General features: G+C 39.1%; 1 protein-coding gene and 1 non-coding gene across 2 annotated transcripts in view; one reads left to right on the top strand and one right to left on the bottom strand.

Moving 5' to 3' along the window:
- LOC113011429 (contactin-associated protein-like 4) overlaps positions 1 to 18,668 on the top strand; it is a 152,533-nt gene that overhangs the window by 55,187 nt on the left and 78,678 nt on the right. The window contains exons 4-5 of the mRNA XM_026151015.1: positions 2,411 to 2,558; positions 6,015 to 6,221. Of these exons, the coding sequence (XP_026006800.1) occupies positions 2,411 to 2,558; positions 6,015 to 6,221 (355 nt within the window). The remainder of the gene's footprint in view (positions 1 to 2,410; positions 2,559 to 6,014; positions 6,222 to 18,668) is intronic.
- trnal-uaa (transfer RNA leucine (anticodon UAA)) lies at positions 12,717 to 12,799 on the bottom strand. Its single transcript has one exon. It is a non-coding gene; the product is annotated as a tRNA-Leu (tRNA).

The raw sequence follows: 18,668 nt of genomic DNA, 5'->3' as shown, positions 1-18,668 counted from the left end.
TTAACTGCTTTAATCTTTTCTTTTCTTTTTTACCTTATAATAGCTTTCCACTTAAAATTTCAGCTGTTTTCAGCTTCTTAAATATAAGAATGCTTTAAGAGCTGAGTATATGTTTTCTTTTAAGAGAGCATCAGTATCATGTTATATGTGAGGATTTTCAGATGTTTCAAAAGACCAAGAGTTTAAAGTTTTCATCCTCTAAAGAACAAAGTGAACTAAATCATACATAAAAGTCTCAAAAATGAATTCTCAGATTTCACATTGAATGTTTTTTTTTTCCTTTCAGTCAAACATAGAGTCTCTTTTCATCATATGATGTGATCCAATTCACTTTATTTTGATTACAGAGGAATTAATAAGTTAATTAAGTGTCTAAGTTTTATTCAGTATTGGGAGAGCGAGTTAACCTGCGTGTCAACTTCAAGGGAGGCATGTAATTAGGGTAGATAGCCAGATGGAGGAGATGGAAAGAAATCCATCAGGCATTATGCCCAGAGTCTGAGAGAGACCGACAAACCAATTCGCTGCTAACACTCCACATTTTATGGAAGGATTTTAGCATAAAGTAGGTTAATGAATATAATTTCCTCAAAGGAAAAGTTTCCAAATCTGAAAAGATACAAACTGCTGTTAAACTTCCCCCTCACCTCTGCTTCCTGCCTCATCTGCCCATCAGAAACAGCTTTTTCTATACAGCATGGTGTGTCTCCAATTCCTAATGGAAATGTGCTGTGTCCTTAACATGGTCATTATATAAGCTGCCAGTGTGATCAGCTTTATTTTATACATTTAAGTACAACACAGATGGCATATCTCTGCCTTTCATTTTACCCAATTAAAAGCGCTGTGTGTCTACATAGGTGGTAAGCCAAGTGAGAACTAGATAAAACAGCCTAGACTGGATGACCTTGAGATTAAATCAAATAAAAAAGCTACAAATAATCATAAATTTGTGTTTTTAGAAATACAGAAAAAGCGCTGACCCTCCATCTCAGAAGCTGAATCACTACTATTGATCATCCTGCTTTTACAGCCCATTGATTAAAGATTGAAATAGTCCACAGTCAGACACAAAACTCTTATTTGTTTCAACAAAAAGGTGGAATAGCGTTGTGATTAAAGGAGTATCAGAGCAAGGAAAGAATATTGTGAATATTGCATCAGTAATTGCACTACATGTGGATGTATTTGACCCTGTACACAGTAAATGTCCCCTTTTAATGATGCTAATGGGACGGTTGATCTTGTTGAGTGGACAGCTGCTAAATGATTTTCAGTTATTTCGGTGCTTCCTTAACACTTACCGATTTATCGTCAATTAAAAATGTTACTTTACTGCTTTTATATTTTTGCTTTCGATGCTTTGGTGAATGTGGGAAAATTTTGACATGATAAACATTACAGCTTGCTACATATATCATATCATATCTTACTCTTTAATATCAAGATGATTGTAGTCATAGGCTACTCTTGTGGCTTAGTCCCTGGGGGAGATTTTCCAATATGTCAGGACTTTAGGTGGAGCCACAAGACACCCAATCAAAGACCTCCTCTTCCCCCAGCCATTCATTCTTCAACAATGCAAAAAAAAATTAACAGAAAGCAAACAACAAAAAGATACGCCGACAGTAGTCTTGGTTGATATATTATTATATTATTGGGAATGTGGATTATACAGTGTGAATTATATGCCCTCAAAGCTTCCTCAAACACGATTGGTCAAGAAAGCTCGGACTGCAAGCACATTACAATCCATTTTCTTCCGCTTATCCGGGGCAGCAGCCCAAGCAGAGAAGCCCAGACCTCCCTCTCCCCAGCCACCACCTCAACTGGCTCCTTTCGATGTGGAGGAGCAGCGGCTCTACTCTGAGCCCCTCCCGAATCGCCGAACTTCTCACCCTATCTCTAAGGGAGAGGCCAGCCACCCTTCGGAAGAAGCCCATTTCCGCCGCTTGTATTCAGGATCTCGTTCTTTCGGTCACTACCCACAGCTTGTGATCTTAGGTGAGGGTAGGGGCGTAGATCGACTGGTAAATTGAGAGCTTCGCTTTTACACTCAGCTCTCTCTTCACCACAACAGATCGGTACAGCGTCGGGCAGCCTTGGCGGAGCGCATCACCCACCAGGAACGAGTCCGACTTATTGCCGGCTATGCAGGCCAAGCTCTTGCAACTGCTGTATAAGGACAGAATGGCCCATAGCAATGGGCCAGACACCCCATACTCCAGGAGCACCCCCTACAGGACCCCCCGAGGGACATGGTCGAATACCTTCTCAAAGTCCACAAAACACATGTAGACTGGTTGGGCAACCTACAAACAGGAAACCAAAAAACTTGAATTTCCAGTGCAAATATTTATATATGTAAATATTTACATGTCATTTTTTTTCTCTGCTTGTATGTTTTTAGTCATTTCCAGGTAACAGCAATGCAGACAATGTGGTTCAATACAAGCTGCAGCAACCAGCGATTGCACGTTTTCTCCGCCTCATTCCTCTGGACTGGAATCCCAGCGGACGGATCGGACTGCGACTGGAAACCTACGGATGTCCTTACAGTAAGTTCTGTCTTCTTTATCCCGACTGGATCACCTGAATTTTATTCAGTCTTTTCTTGAGAAATGTATACATTTCATGATTTTGTTATTGGGCTGCTTTTCTTTCACTGAAAGCCTTTTGTTAAGAGTTAAGAGCTGCTTTTATACATGCTGGCCCCAGCAGCCGTAGCATCAGTACAATGAACTAAACAAATACGACATTGGTTTTGCACATAAGCATTGCTGTCAGATTTATTCACATTCAGTTACATAACATATGTGAGTTGTTGTTTTTTTTCCATATAAAATATGAATCCTCTTGACTCAGCATGACTTTAAACACATTAGACTATATTTTCAATGAATGGAACTCCTCTTCATCCTGGTCTTTATTCCCTTTACAGCTAAGGTGTACAGTCAGACGTACAGGCTTTGCTCATTTTCTTAAACGAGCAGGTGTTTGTAGTCTTTTGTCTTCTCAGCGTTCATTTGCTGCTCTGCCCTGATTTCTGTGCTCTAATCAAAACACGACATACTCATGAATATCAAAAGCAACTCCATATATTTACATATACATGCTAGAATATACTTAGCAAACAATAACTATTCATGTGCAAACACGGTTTCCTGGGATTTCCTCCACAGCCGTCTCTGTGTATTATTTCAAGTTTCCGCCTATATTTCGCCGGCTGTACTCTGAGTGGAATATTAAAATAGAAGTATAAAAATAAAAGGACATCAGCTCGTTTGCTTTGAATATACTAAAAAAGAAAAAGCAATTTCACAAATACGACTTGGTTTCAAAAGATGTCTTTTGAAAGTGTTCTACTTTTTCCATTTATTTCTAATTCATACTGAATGTCACTCTTAGAAGAAGACACATAGTCTTCTTTTCTTATAAGACTCTTTGTTCTTCTAATAAAAACAACCCGGCAGTGTGAAACTGTACCAACAGTGTCCTCAGATTTTCTTTAGTTTGTTCTTGGTGATCGCCACTTTTACGTGACATCTGTATTGTCTTTATAGTCTTACATCTTGTACTTGCATCTTCATCACATGTAATCTGCCAAGTATAAAGATGATTTATGCTAAAACCATTGTATATATCCTTATTTAACTGTATTTACTGTTGTCTGTGTGAGAAGAAGATGGATTTGGAGAAACATTAAAACATGGATTTTGATGAATAGCCTATAGTCGTTTGGAAATATTCAAAAGTTACTTACGGATATATTTGTGTGCTATATTTATCAGCTGGTGTCACAGTTGTCAGAGAAGATTCCTGGTGTTCCTGCAGAAAACTAATGCAGCATTCACGGCAGAATCCTCCCCGGAAAAACAAATGTAATACATCGCAGGGAGCTGCGATATAGCTGCTGGTGACAAACGGTTTGCCACAGTGTGAGAAATGCACTGAATGTAAATGCTCGGTGGATATTAGTCTTTTTTAAGGAAACACAAAATAATGTGTTTTGTAGTTAACATTATAAGAATGGATGGAGAACATTTTCCCTGGCCTACATGAGAGTTTAAACTTCTTAAAATCCATGCAAACCTGAACAAAAAAAAAACCTATTCATGATTAAAAAGTTAATTAGTGGAATTAGCCACACACCAGAGCTTTTTGGTTTCTGGAAGTGCTGGAAGTGTGATGATCTGTATTATTTGCTAATAGTGTAAAACACTGTAAGAAGGCAGAATAATGGAGTATAAATGAGGAGTATTTTCACTACATCTTCAGCAAAAGAGCATTTTTCTGTGAAAGGAAGATTTCTTTTTGCACTAGCGTCAAAAGTCTGTAAATGACAGTAGGTGGTTAAGCTGGTCCTGAAAGATACCAGCATCTGCTGGATGGATTTAAAGTTTATACAGTGAGTCATGGAGTAAAGATTATTTTCTTGGCACCACGAGGATGACTTTTGGAGTTAAATTATTACCACCCATGGGATAGTTTGTCTTAAATGTAGACACAGACAATTGTGCTGTCTGCAGCTTGCAATACAGAGGTGTCAAATGTTTAAGTTATTAAAGCGCAAGTTAATCTTAAGTGTGCAGGAGCACTATAAAAATACCTCCAGATCTATAGAACAACAAGTCCAGTTTGATTTTAGGAAGGCTAAACATCGATTATGATTCAGATCTCTGACTCAAATGACATTAAGAATTGGACAACCAGTCCCTTGACGTCCTCTATTCTTAACAACCTGTAACCCAATGCTTCCTACAGAAGCAAACAGTGGGAAATACAAACATTCTTCCCCATCTTCTCTGCAGTATTCCTGAAACCATCCCATGGGCCAGACTAGTCCATTTTGTAGGCCTTCTTGCTGATAACCACATGTCTTTGAAGTATGATATTCATACCAGTCTAAATTGCTCTCTGCTAATTAACTGATGCTAGAAAGCAACAGCATAGCTACAGGGACTTGTCTCCTCTATTTATGTATTTTTTATTAATTTCTTCCCATTGTCATATGCGTGTGTTTCTATGATTATATTTACTGCAATCAATCAAATATATGTGTGTAAAACTATGTCCAGCTAATTACTGCACTCACTATGTCCAGTGCTATTTCAGTACGCAGGTAGTGAGTCAAAAATAATCAACAATATGTTCTGGGGATAATTACAGGGATATGGCTGATTGTAATTACATAATACGTAATATTGTAGAACAAAATGTAATCTGGGACTTAATTAGAATGGCTTGATAGTCCACAGAGTCGACTTCAAGTAATGTTTTTTAGCTTTCAGTCGCAGAGGATGACTCAGTGCTTCTGAGCCCAAGCCTACTGCTCTGCAATCAGCAGGAAATACACTGTACAATGCAATAAGAGCATTACTGCAAGCAAAGTGGTTGGCTGATTGTAAGCCTTAGGAAGCCAAAGAGTTGCCAAGTCCATTAAGAAACATTCAGTCGGAGAAATTAGTTGTACAACTGAAAAGGCTTTTGATGCTGTACTCAGCCGCAGCTCTCTTTAAACAGTTCAGTATTTGCAGTTCATTCTTTACCACCTACACCGTTTTCCTCACATGACCTCAGCCCAAATCCCCAGCGAGCAGCACGCAGTAACTGAGAGACTTCTTGATGAAAAGTGTTAAGCAGAATACAGATTCAGTCCTTGCTGCAAGGTTTTCCCTCGCTGTTTAACAAATTGTCTGCTACAACCACAGAATTACAGGTACAAGTAGATGAGTAACAAGTGTGAGTAACTGTGAGTTTATGCAGGGTAGCATAAGCATTATTTAAGAACCTTGAATTAGAATATTACATGGTATTAATAGCAATTCTGACACCCAGTTATTAGTCGGAGCTTTGAACAATCTGATGCTGTAGGAAAATTGCACAAACACAAGGACTGTTGTCTGTTTCAGGGTTATATGATATGAACTGTTAAGCTTTTGCTTAAGATTCTGGTTTCAATGTTTTGCTCTCGTTTCTTTTATCATGAAATCTATTTTGTTTTTGATTTTTAGCCTCTGATGTGGTGAGCCTAAACGGTGGCAGCAGCAGCCTGGTGTACAGGCTGAGTCCCGGGCCGTGGCAGACATCCAAAGAGGTTGTCTCTCTGAAGTTTAAAACCCTGAGGAATTCTGGGATACTGCTGCATGCAGAGGGGCAGCAAGGCGTCAGCCTCAGCCTGGAGTTAGAGAGAGGAAAGCTACAACTGCTGCTCAGACAAGGTACAACACAACACAAACATAATGGTAGCCATTTATGGAAGCAGACTTTTCCTCATACATACTGGAGTAGAAGTAATGGTATTTAAGAGAAAAACGTGGGACAGATTTATTAAAAACCTCTTTTAAAAAAATGTATTTAAAGAAATAGACACAAAAAAGATACGTTATTGGCCAAAACTATAACCTGATATAAATTTGTCTGATCTCCTAGTCGGGGTCATAATCTGGTACATGTCCAGTGCTACTGCCTTTTTTAGATCACACAGTGGAACTTCCCCTGCACACGTGCCCCTTCACTGCATGCTTTCTTCCTCGTTGTGTGAAAACAGTGACTCTTCAGCTTGATTTTGGTAAGGAGGACACCATCACAGGGAGGATATACTGGAAGGTCGCGAGTCAAGACTGTGTCAGTTTCACCAAACGACTCCTGTATTTTTAGACACCCCAGGACACTACAGTAAACTGTGTTGACTGTCTAATGCTGTGGGTTAATTTGCGATGTGACTGTCCCATTCCTGTCCTTCTGTGCCTCCTTTGGGCTTCAAAGCTTTGCACTCTCCTGAAAACTGTTGTACTATTGCCAGTCTGTCTGGTCAGATTGAAAGTTGATGTTTTTCTGTGTGCTGAAATCAAAAGCACACACATAATACATGTAATGGCACTGTCACACTAGAGTGGTGGTGATCTGGTGATTGCACTGAATTTCTGTTACATTAAGCGACCCATTGCAAATAGTTGCAGTGACCAACTGGTGTCCCGGTGGTTGAGCATGCAACATCCTCAGCTTCTGGACAACCACTTTTAATTGTAAGGTGCTTGCAGAGGTCAGCTGGTTGGAGGGAACCTATATGTTTGGTATTTTTTTAATGGTAGATTGCCAGATTTTTTTTAACTGCACCCTATGCACAAAAAAGCAGCATAGCATTAGCTCTGGCTCTTAACTCAAATTTCCCTGCAGTCCCCGAAGATCAGCTGGTCTCAATGGAAGCTAAAATCATCTGATGGCTCATCATTCTTTGCATCATATTGTCAAGCTATTTGTGGAGCTCCCAGCTGCTACATAACCACTGATCTTATTTTCTTTCTGTGTGATACCTTTAAAGGTTATCTGTTATCAGTAATGCTTGTTGTTGCTCTGACTTTCCATTTATGAACAAATATTTGAAGTATAAAGAATGGCAACATGTAAAAATGCAATGTGGTTCTTGATATTTGACATAAGTATACATTTTAGTCTAAGAGGCTTTTTGAGTGTCCATATGTAAGATTTTTTAAATCAAACTGATAATCAAGCAGTAACTACGTCAGGTTTTTTTTAATCCTTTCAGCGGTTTGTACACAAATAGACAAAAGAAAGGCATCTTAGCACTCAGACATGCTACTGCAGTTGGTAGGAGCATTTTTAGCACACCGATTTTGCAGTTAAGCACATTTCCTCTGAGAAGAAACATGCTATTTCTGTTTTTATTTTCTGGTTCTGGTATTCTATGTTATTTTAGCACACAGAGGTTTTTTGTCACTCCAGGGTTGTATTGGTAAAAAACATCTGTATAAGTTTGAGGACAGCTCAAACTCTAAAATAACTTTAGATTGTTTTTGGTTTGAGATGGTCGTTACACACACTGCCATCTGATTGGTTTAGTCTTGGCTGCTGCTGCATCTCTGTCTAGTTACAGCCGTGATGGATGGTACCCATTCACTGTAGCATGTGTTGGGGCTGGACTCTGTAAGCCTTGATGCATGGCTTACAGTCTGTATAGATTGTGTGTGTGTGTGTGTGTGTGTGTGTGTGTGTGTGTGTGTGTGTGTGTGTGTGTGTGTGTGTGTGTGTGTGTGTGTGTGTGTGTGTGTGTGTGTGTGTGTGTGAATAGGGTTAAACCAGAGGCTGTCAGACTGCCATCGTTAACATATGGCTTGCCAGTCATCAGGATTCCCATCAGGTCTTTTCATCCATCTATCTTTCCATCTTTTTGCCCTCTCACCATTTCATGTCTACTAAAAGTGATTCCTCCATCGCCTCCTATTTGCTTTCATCTTCCCTTTTATCCACCCCCTGACTTCTATTTCTCACAAATGCTCTTCATCTCTGCATCTTTATCTCCCATCCCTCCCTCATGTATCCGTCATCTGTTCTACCTTTCATCCATCTGTCAGAGACATCGCTGTGTCTCTTCTCTGAGACTGTAAAACTTGTTTTGCACATCCTTAAAGAAAGTAACATCTTAAAGAAAGGTTACGACTTCTTAAACAACATTCGCTATGTCCCCTCCAGCACTCAACGCAGGCAGCAAAGAAACCCTACCGCCTCAAAAAATGACCTAGACTTTTTCAAAATGTCATTGTAGGAAGTTGATCACCTTGAAGAGCTTTCTGAAGGTGGGCTGTCACCTTCAAGAAACTTAAATCAATTATAACGAGAGCGCTCTAACTTAATCAGATTAGGCATCATTTCTCTAGTATGCTTCCATATGGGATATACACTGTGTACAGGGGTCCCTCGCTATAACGCGGTTCACCTTTCGCGGTCTCGCTGTTTCGCTGATTTTTTTGGTGCAATTTTGCACGCTTTTTTTTTTTTTAACAGCGCATTGTGTTCGGCGTCCTGATTGGCTGTAGACTATTGTCAATCAATCTTGTGTCGTGTCTCCTGTGCAGTACAGAATGCATTCAGTTTGTCAAATTTATCTTAATCTTCGATCGCCAGCAGTGTGACTCTGAAGTGCTGTACTGTATGTTTGTAAGATTTCTCACATAAACACAAAAATGTCGATGAAACGTTTTGCACCATTGGTCCCTTTGGTTTTATTTTATAACAATGGACTTATTTTTCTACGAAGGTTTGAACTTTTGCAGTGTTTAAACCATAGAGAAAAGTGTGAACATGTTCAAGCCTGTCGGAGAAAAGTGTATAAAGGGTGTAGTGACGGGTTTTACAGCCATAAAACATCCATAATAATTGTAAACAATAAAGTTGGCTACTTCGTGGATTTTTAGAACGTAACTCCCGCGATAAATGAGGATAAACAAGGGACCCCTGTACTTGTTCAGTAACCCATCAGGGTGGTTTGATCTCAATTATAGACTTAAAAGAAATGACATTAAAACAAATGACTGCAGTTAATTATACATTTTGTTAAAGTTTTGCTGTTATGTTGGCTCTGACTTCACCATATAGCATGTAATAGAAAACATACAAAAATGTATGGTAAGTATACTGCTGTTAGCTAGGTATCATTGGCATTGCCATCGATGCTGAGGACATATCATCCTCCTATTGGCTGAAAATGTAATGTTTGCCCCCCCTTTCATTTTGCTATTTAGCCAAGCTGGCCATTCACCTTCCAGTTTTTGCCTCCCCTTTTTGAACCAGGGGTGTGAGCGACTAGTTGACTAGGTTTTTAAATACTGCCACCCTTGCTATACATACTTGGTGGAGCAATTATTCTAATTGTATTATTTTACACTGCCAGTTAACTGTCACTTCTGAGATGTTATGCAGATGTTACACAGACTTTTAGCCCGAGCAGATGACACCAGCCCTCTCTGCCTTGTTGCCTCAGAATAAGCTGGCAGATTACCGCTCGCCCAGAGCAATGCAGAACTACATCTAGCACAGCGGGTGGATGTTAATTTGCAGGGAAAGAAGGCAGCTGGCACAACCACTGCTAATGTTAGCAACACTCAGCATCTGACACTGAGCGTGTACAGTGTTATGCATGGCGTCACACTTTTCAGCTGCATTTTGATTATTGTCCATGTTTAACCTCATCCATTAGATTGACTTGGATTTAAATGCCTTCTTATTGTTTTCATACTTGCAGACTGGTTGATTAGTTAGAATTTTTCTTCCCATCTAATCAACTAGTAAATTAGTCATAAGAAACATCCCTAGTGTGAACAAACACACGTACTCAACATAGCAACATCCCAAGTCCTTTGAAATAATAGCAACAGAGCTTTCATTGTGGTTTCTCTTTCTGTTCCTCTCCACCCTGTTTCTCAGCAAGACTTTTTCTGATTTAATTAGTGTTGTTTTTCTGAGTTTCTCTGCCCACATCTCAGTGTTTTATTTATTTATTTATTTATTTTTAATCAGAAGAGACACTTTGGCTGTTTTTAGTTGTACTTTAATTTTCATTCTCCTGTCTTGCCTTCTTGACACACACAAAGACCTTTTTGATATTCTCTCCAACCATCTTTTCTGTTTTCCTTCATTGTTATGTATCTCTGTCTTTTGGATATGCCAGAGCAATTCTTTTCCTCTTATGTTATTTCAAAAGCTTCCGTAAACCATTTTTCAGTCCTTCATCTTTCTGCCTCATATTTTCTACATTTTTCTCCCTCTCTCTCTTTTTCACTTTTCTGCACAACGTTTTTAGGTTACGAATTGTGCAATTCGGGTCATCTGCTTTGTGCACTTTTGTACTAACACTAACACATCCAGGTCTGACCCTCCTGGAGCAGATGCTGTCCACATTATGAGGCAACACTGAGTAACAACCCTGCACAAACAGCAGGTCTGTCCTGATGACTGAGGAACCAAAATACAAATTAAAAACTAGGTGGTAGATGAATTACTTTTTAGCAGATGCTAGTACCTTCAGCAGTTCAGTACTTTAAATAATGTGATTAATTCCTGCCCCTGTCACTCTCCTTTTACTTATTAACCAATTATAATTTTCTGCATGAGAGAAATTAAAAAAATCACCTCTCCTGTCACTCGTTGCCAATTTGTCGACCATCTCTTTTTAGATAATTGCATTCTTGATGGAATCTGTGTGATTGCAGCAGGTATGTGTAGTGAATATATAAGGACTAGAAGTTTAAATACATAGCTGACTGTATGGAAAGCCCCAGCACATAAAGAAGCCTTGTTACTTGCTTCCTAGATATGAAAGTAGTAACCAGGTCATTAGTCACAGTCACCTACTTGGCTGCACTGCAGGGTGTAATTACTGGCCAATCTTATTTTGTGACACTGCGTTGGCAGCTAAACATGTTATGAAATCTCACAGCAAATATCACACTACCCCACAAAAGAAATTCCAATAAAAGTTTACTTTACAGCAGGTCGTTTTAAGTTCATTCAACTTATAAACCCAGGGGCCTTTATAAATTTGGGTTAACTGAATATACATTTGAAGAGAATTAATTTTGAAGTTAGCTTTTAAGAGGACCTTTTATGCTCATTTCCATCTCCTTTTTTTAAATTCGTGGACTAGTTTTCATTATTTCATATATCATTTCATTTCAAAACATATTTGAAATGTTTATGTTATGCTGGGCTTTGGTTCAACCTCTCAGTTCATTTACTCTCTGAAACAAGCTGTTCTTGCTCCCTTCTCGATGCCTTTAAGACAGCTTTCTTGAAATTTCCTGCACCTTGCAATAGAGACTGTTTTAGTCATTTTGAATATCAGGTGGATGGGGCCTGTGTGGTCACAGTCAGAGCAAAGTGCCACCATATTACAGATATCAGCACCATTTGCATCATAGAGAGCCAAGAGTAGAAAAACTGTCTGAAAGCAAGAACTGAGAGCAGCGTGAAGCCTACATTTGCGATTGCTGCACATATTTCCCCTTTATTATTTTGAATCTTTGGCCTTCTTTGGTCTTGTTGATTTGTCCAGGGTATAACCTGCCTCTCACCCTATGGTAGCGAGAATAGGCTCCAATGCTCCTGCAAACCCGATAAGTGGAAGAGAATGGATGGATGGATGACCTTGTTTGATGTGACTATCAATGATTGTAACAGTATAACAGAAAATATTGTAGAGGTTGAAAGGTCCACTTTAAGATACTAAGATTAATCAACAGTCACAGACTTATTACAGCCAGATTTGTTTTTCTTTCAATTTTCCTCAATTTTATGCATATTTAATATGCAAAACCTACAGCTGCAGCTATCAAAGCGATTTTGTACCAAAGTCAGTGCAAAGACAACAATCTGAGGCTTCACTGGTGAATTTTTTGAATTATAAGTACTGAGGTAATGCAGTGAGGTAGAGACTGAAAACATAGAGCAATGAATCTCCTCTTCACAGTAAAAAAAGAAAAAAAGAAAGTTTTAATTCTCAAGCAGTCTGGGCTGGGAAGTCAGACATGTTTGTGTCTTTAAGTGCTTGTTTTAATGACTAGAATGAAATCTCAAAATTTACATTTAAGCATCCTGTAATTGTCTGATTTTTCCCAGCTGTCGGCCAGATGGCCTTTCTAAATGTCGACTAGAAAAGCTTTCTGGACCTTGTTGCAAGGTCGCAAGGTTTCTATAACTTAATTGTTGTTCAGCAAATTTAACAATGCTAACAGCTAAGGAGCTTGGAAAGAAAAGCGACTAGACTTCTTTGAGTTTCTTGAAGATGTTTCACCTCTCATCCAAGAAGCTTCTTCATTTCTAAGACCAAATGATGGAGATTCCCTAGTGGGAGTTGTATATTAAAGGGTTCATTGGCCCACTATTGATCATCACATGAGCCAAGGTGTGGAAAAGGTGTGTACCAGGAGTGGGGTTTGAACCCACGAGAGCATTTGCTCATTGGAACTTAAGTCCAACGCCTTAACCACTCGGCCATCCTGGTACTTGCGCAAAAGGAAAAAAAGGGATTTATACTGCAGTTTGGTAAATTAATACAAACTTTCAATGAGCTGTCTTGACTAAAACTCATCTTCACTGATTTGATGAAAGCCCAACTAAGATAACTATGTTTTAAAAGCTTTCTTTACATGTATGTGTTCCTTTTCTTTCCCTTCTACCTCTGAGGAAATGTTTTCTGCCCAGTGTTGCAGGGTCCTGATTACTCCAAGTTTGTGTTCCAGTGCGTCCAAGTCCAAGAGTAGGTACTGGTCTGTGTGTGTGGGCTTCCAGTAAACTTCTGTGTTGAGGTTTCCATTCTCCTCAACGTGCACAGCACAGTACTGAAGTGGCAAACTGTTGTCCTTTGTGTCTTCCCTGTTGAACTTTATCCACTGAGTTGATGTGAAGGCTTAAACTTCTTGGCTTTTGATTTCGACCCTGTTGTCATCCACGTATCTGTACCAGTGGCTACGTGCTGCCAAGGGCTTTACTGTCCATTTCCTCCATGTAAATGTTGGCCACAGTGGGTGACACCGGAGAGCCCATGGCACATCCATGTTTTTGTCTGTAGACACCCTTGTTGTATTTAAAATATGTGGTGGTAACGCAGAGGTCTAACAGTTTGCAGATGTTATCGGGGGTAAAGCTGGTTCTCTTTTCTAAGGAACTGTCTTGCTGTAGTCGTTTTCTGACAGTCTCCACTGCCTCAGGTATGCAAGTGAAGAGTGAAACCACATCAAAGAACATTTTGGTTTAATCCGGATCCAGAGGAAGTTTCTGGAACTTGTTGGTAAAGTCAGTGGAGTTTTTGATGTAATGGGGTGTGTTCCCCACAAGGGGAGCTAGGATGGATTGTTGTTTTCGTGGCTGTGATTAGATCCACTGTGGGCAGCTGTTGTGGAGAAATGGCAAAATGGAGTCCTTTGGCTAGTGCCTTCTTTTCAGGTTCAATGAGGTTCCTGTCTGATAAGTTCTTCACTCACTTTTCATGACTGTCTTCAGTTCACTTCAAACAAAAACGTATAATTTTGAGTCGATGCCTAGACCAGACAGACAAGAAGAGGAAAACACCACAACCAAAGACTGCTGAAAGACCTTTACAAATCCTGGAGGAGATCACTTGAAGATCAAGTGTCAAGACCACTTTAAAAAAATGACAGAAAGCCTGGTTCCTAAGAAGGAAAATGTAAAGAAAGATGGCTCTTTCCACAGTACTGTATGATTGTTTTTCCCTGGTTTGTATGAGAGGGTATGACTGGACTATTATTTGATGTGTCTCCTCTGGCTGGCTGCCTCATAATCACACTTTTGGCTACAGCCTTTGACCATTTTTGTCCAGAGACACAAAACTTCTGTCTCAGCGATGTTTGCTGGGATCACTGAACTCTCTAAGCCCAAAACAGAACTATTCACAAAGTACTCACAGGCTCTCCCATTGCCTGTAAATAAAAATGATAAATGAGATCAGATAGTCCACTATATGCTTGAATTTGTTGGCAGCTACTTCAGCACATACATATAATGCAAGCTTGAACCTTTGCACCTTTGCTAGCTTTGGAAAGAAGACATTAAGCTCTTAGCCCCGACAGCAGAATTCAATAAATCCCACAGTATTTCACAATATCCAAATTATAGCAACACTCAAATGCTCAATATATATTAAATGACTCTTTTAAGATGAGAAATGATCCTGTATCTGTTGGTTTTCGTTTGATCAGCTTCTCTTAATGTGACCAAATGTGATTTTTGCATGTGTCATTTTTGTTAGTTTAGATTATTGTGCAAATTAAGTCTACAATAAAAAGTGAAAAGAAATAAAAGATAAAAAGATGATTAACCTCACTTCACATGATGCAGGAGGGAAAAAGCACTAGAAATACTTTCTGAGGAAGCAAAAATCTTCCTGCAAACTTCTCACTTGGTGACCTGAGCTGTGAATCATTAGCGAGTTTCTGTGACAGACATGGTGTTTTATGGCAGTCAGTTGCTGAAATAATTATACCAGCCAGTTTTCTGATAAGAGCAATCAGATTTTGAGGAGCTGTAATAGAATAGGAGACAAGATACAGTGACGCGATAGTGTCTTGCGGGCATGAGTAGAATGACAAAATGATTTAAACTTGTGTTCAGTACAGACTTATAATGATGAGACAGCAGACTCGGTCTGAGGAAGAACTGCTGCAGTCATTCACAGTTTAAACTAGGTTTCAAACTTTTTTCCCCCACTCTATTTCTCAACAACGTCTTGCTCGTGGGCACACACATTTCCATTTAAGTCAGATTTCAGTCATTAAAAAATGGATCTGATCTGCATCTTCTCTCAGTTTTGTCTAGTAAGGCCTTCGGGTGAATACGCTGAAGACAATTACTCAGGATATTCTGTCTTTTTCTCTGATGCTCATAAATAAAATCTTGCACAATTTATCAAATGACACATATTTTAAAAGTTTAAAATAGATTTTCTGACTGATTCTGGGATAAGATGTCATTCAGCTACAGAACATCATCTGTGTTTATGTGTGTTACACGGAGTCTAATCGGATATACTTACCTTATGGTATATTATTGATTATTCCAGCACGTAGGAGTAAGTGTTTCTTGTAAGGTGCCTGGCTTTGTGTGTGCAAGGTTAAGTGATCTGTTACATTAATTGGTTCTATTTAAACAACCTGGTAAGTTCTGATCCACAGAGTTTTAATGCAGAGATATAACAGTGAGCAGACAAAAGAGTTTTGGAAGGTGGAAATATCAGAACTGACACTTGACCTTCACATTTAGTGTGAAGGTCATAAATCTACAGTGCATAATACAGTGTTTCCCAACCACTGAGGTGTGATCCGGTGTGCCGTGATCTGGTTCCATCTGATCAGTACTCTAAGCAATCGGCATGAGTAACCGGCAGAACAATTACATTCTCTTCCACTAGAGGGCAGTGCAACTGCCTTGCTCTAATTAAATGGTTGCCAACTACCAGTAAAACATAAGAAGGTGAAGAAGAAATTACATAATAGTCATGCTGTGAGATGACACAGTACATAATAGCAATACATAAATATTTGTAAAGAAAAAGTAGTCAATCTGACCTGGGTCCTGGAGAAACCTCCAACCCAGATGAAGGCCCTAACATGATGCTGTGTGATTTTTCTAATGTGAAATATGTGGCGTGGCTCCCAAAGGTTGGGAAACACTGGCATAATGAATAATGAATGGTATTAAATACAATTCAAATACTCATGTTTTCCATTAACCTGAAGAATGGCAAAATAAACTATAAATAATAATAAACATACAATCATTACGTTTGGTATCAGGTTTCAATCAATAGGATCAAAGACTTGTATGACTGGGTACTTAATAATTTAAAAAATAAAAACATACTGACTGGTAGTTGGCCAAGCTCTACATGTTCATCTTTGGACTGCTGTTTTTTGGCCTAGTCCCATTTTGACTACTTGTATCTGTGTATCTGAACTGTTTATCTATCCCAAGGTTGCAAGGAGGCTGAGTAACATTTAGTGAAAGGCAGGTTACACCATGGAAAGCCTGGACAAGATTCTAATTCAGCCCCAACCGATCAGGACTTTTGAATATGAATATGTGAGGCAGCAGTCCACTGCACCACTGTGCTACAATATGAATGCAGAATTCAAACCTGTTGAGAGCAAATATCAGCTTATATGTCAAACTGACTCAGAAGTCACCTTAATAAGTATCATCACTGGTAATGAGAGCCGGGGCTTTGGCTACAACCCTGTCAGCAACCAGAAATTGTCAGAGGAGAAGTGCACAGTGTCTAAGCCCAAAGCCACACATCAGTTGGGGGAGATAACCTGGAGCATGTTTGTCATTTTTTGTGACATTCACAAGATTGTACACATTGAAATTGTCCCCCAGTGTCATACTGTCAACATAAGGTTCTACAGTAAGGCATTTGACAACATTCAGCACAACTGACCTCCATGATAGCACATGCCATCGTGGCTCTGACTTCATCTTTTTACCTAACTAAATGAGTAGGCTGGAGTTTTCATCCACTGCAGGGTCCAGCAAAGATGCACAAGTTCAAGTAGTCAAGGTTCAGCTGTGTGGTAGGCAGAGAGTGGACCCAAATGCAGCTTATTGCTCGACTTTTTACAGAAATGCAAAGAAACACATTTCTGGGATAAATAATCCCAAAGGTTGGGAAGATATGAGACAGGACAAAGGGACAAATGATAATGAGGCTAAGGAAAAAACAGGTGGGAAATATGGCAGGTGTAACTCAGGGATAATGAGACAAGCGAAGTAAAGCTGAACATAGAACACACAAGACAAATGTTACCCAAATAAAACAAGAAATAACTTAACAGGGAAACATAACAGACAGAGACTTGACAAAACGTGGGGAGGCACTTAAAGACTAAACTAAGAGCACAAACAAAAATGCCTGTAACGGAGGATACATTTTAAAAAATACACAAAAGCGACAACTGAACAGTAAGCAGCTACAAGCTTAAACAACGACAAACGCAACTCAAAAACATAAAATGCTGGGTCAAAGACTCAGGACCACAACACAACTGGTTATAGTGGGACTTCCAGAGTGACCTAAAAGATATCAGGCACAGTGACAGTAGTGAAGAGGTGCACATGAAGATGACCTTGAAGGGAAGGTTGTAAATATTTACAAGTTTTCCTTTTCATTGTCATGTTTGTTGGAACCTCTTGATTGCAGCTCTTCTACGGCTCAGCATAATTATATCATTTATATCTAACATACTGAGTTAAACTGACTGCATTGCTGATTAAATAAATAGCTGTTAATTAAACTACTTGTTTAATTAACAGCTATGTCTAACAGAGGACTGTGATGACAAAAAAGCTGAGACAGTCTCAAATTTTGTAACACTAGGTCCTCAAAACTGGAAAAGTTTCCTCCCTCAGAGGCGATGATTTCACAGCCAAAAACGATTGGAGAATACGAAAGACAGAAAACGCACGAGGAAAGATTGATGAAGAGATGGAAAGAGATGGCTCTATTTATTAATATTAGTAAAGCAATTTTCTGTTTTGGCCTCTGATCTCTGATATTGATTCCTGCTTTCTCTTTCCCATCATTCATGCAGTAATCAAATCATCCATCTAATGAAACATCCATCCAGTAAGGCCCTCTTCTCTACCTCCTACAACACAGTAATTTTTCCATTAATCAAAGCCCATAAAGAGATTCTCATCTTTCCTCTCGTATTGATTGCAGTGTCTCTTTCTGTTCATCCAGACTCTAATCAAATAAGTCATCACAATAACTGTGTTGACAGGAGAGACTTCCTCTGTATCATTAGTTTAATTTTCTCTGATAAAATAATAAAATTGTTTTTCTTCACTCCACCTGATGTAAGAATATGAAAACGTGACGAACTCAAGTTAAAAAACAAAAGAAAGCTCAAAGCTCAGTAAGGTGTTAACATCAGAAGAGTTTTAATGTTTCTTCCTTCCAAGCACGAGCTATCCAAGAACATTGTTTTTCTGGTCACTCAAATTTGTGCTATTACTATTCTTGAATTGTACCAAACTGCAACAATTCGTGTTTATCCAAGTAAAGAATTTTCTGTTAATTAGAGCTTAAGGGTTTAAGGCCTTTCGATGTTAAAATTAGTTCTAATCTGGTCCAAGATTTGGTGAAAGGTGAAAGTTATAGAATATTTGATTGGCATTTCATTTAGTTATATCAGATTGAAGTTTTGGAAAAAAGAAAAGCGTGTTGCATGTATTTGTAGCAACCTCTGGAACTTATTGTTCCCACATGCTAGAGTGGAAAGGTGGTGCAGTAGTACGCGAAGTTCCCTCGAAGCACAAAGGGTCTGGGTTTGAATCAACTAGCTGTCTGAGTTTGA

The sequence above is a fragment of the Astatotilapia calliptera genome, chromosome 18, assembly GCF_900246225.1.
Source record: "Astatotilapia calliptera chromosome 18, fAstCal1.2, whole genome shotgun sequence".
NCBI classification, from domain to species: domain Eukaryota; kingdom Metazoa; phylum Chordata; class Actinopteri; order Cichliformes; family Cichlidae; genus Astatotilapia; species Astatotilapia calliptera.
The sequence above is the reverse complement of the archived record's forward strand: the minus strand, read 5'-3'. Positions and strand labels throughout refer to the sequence as shown.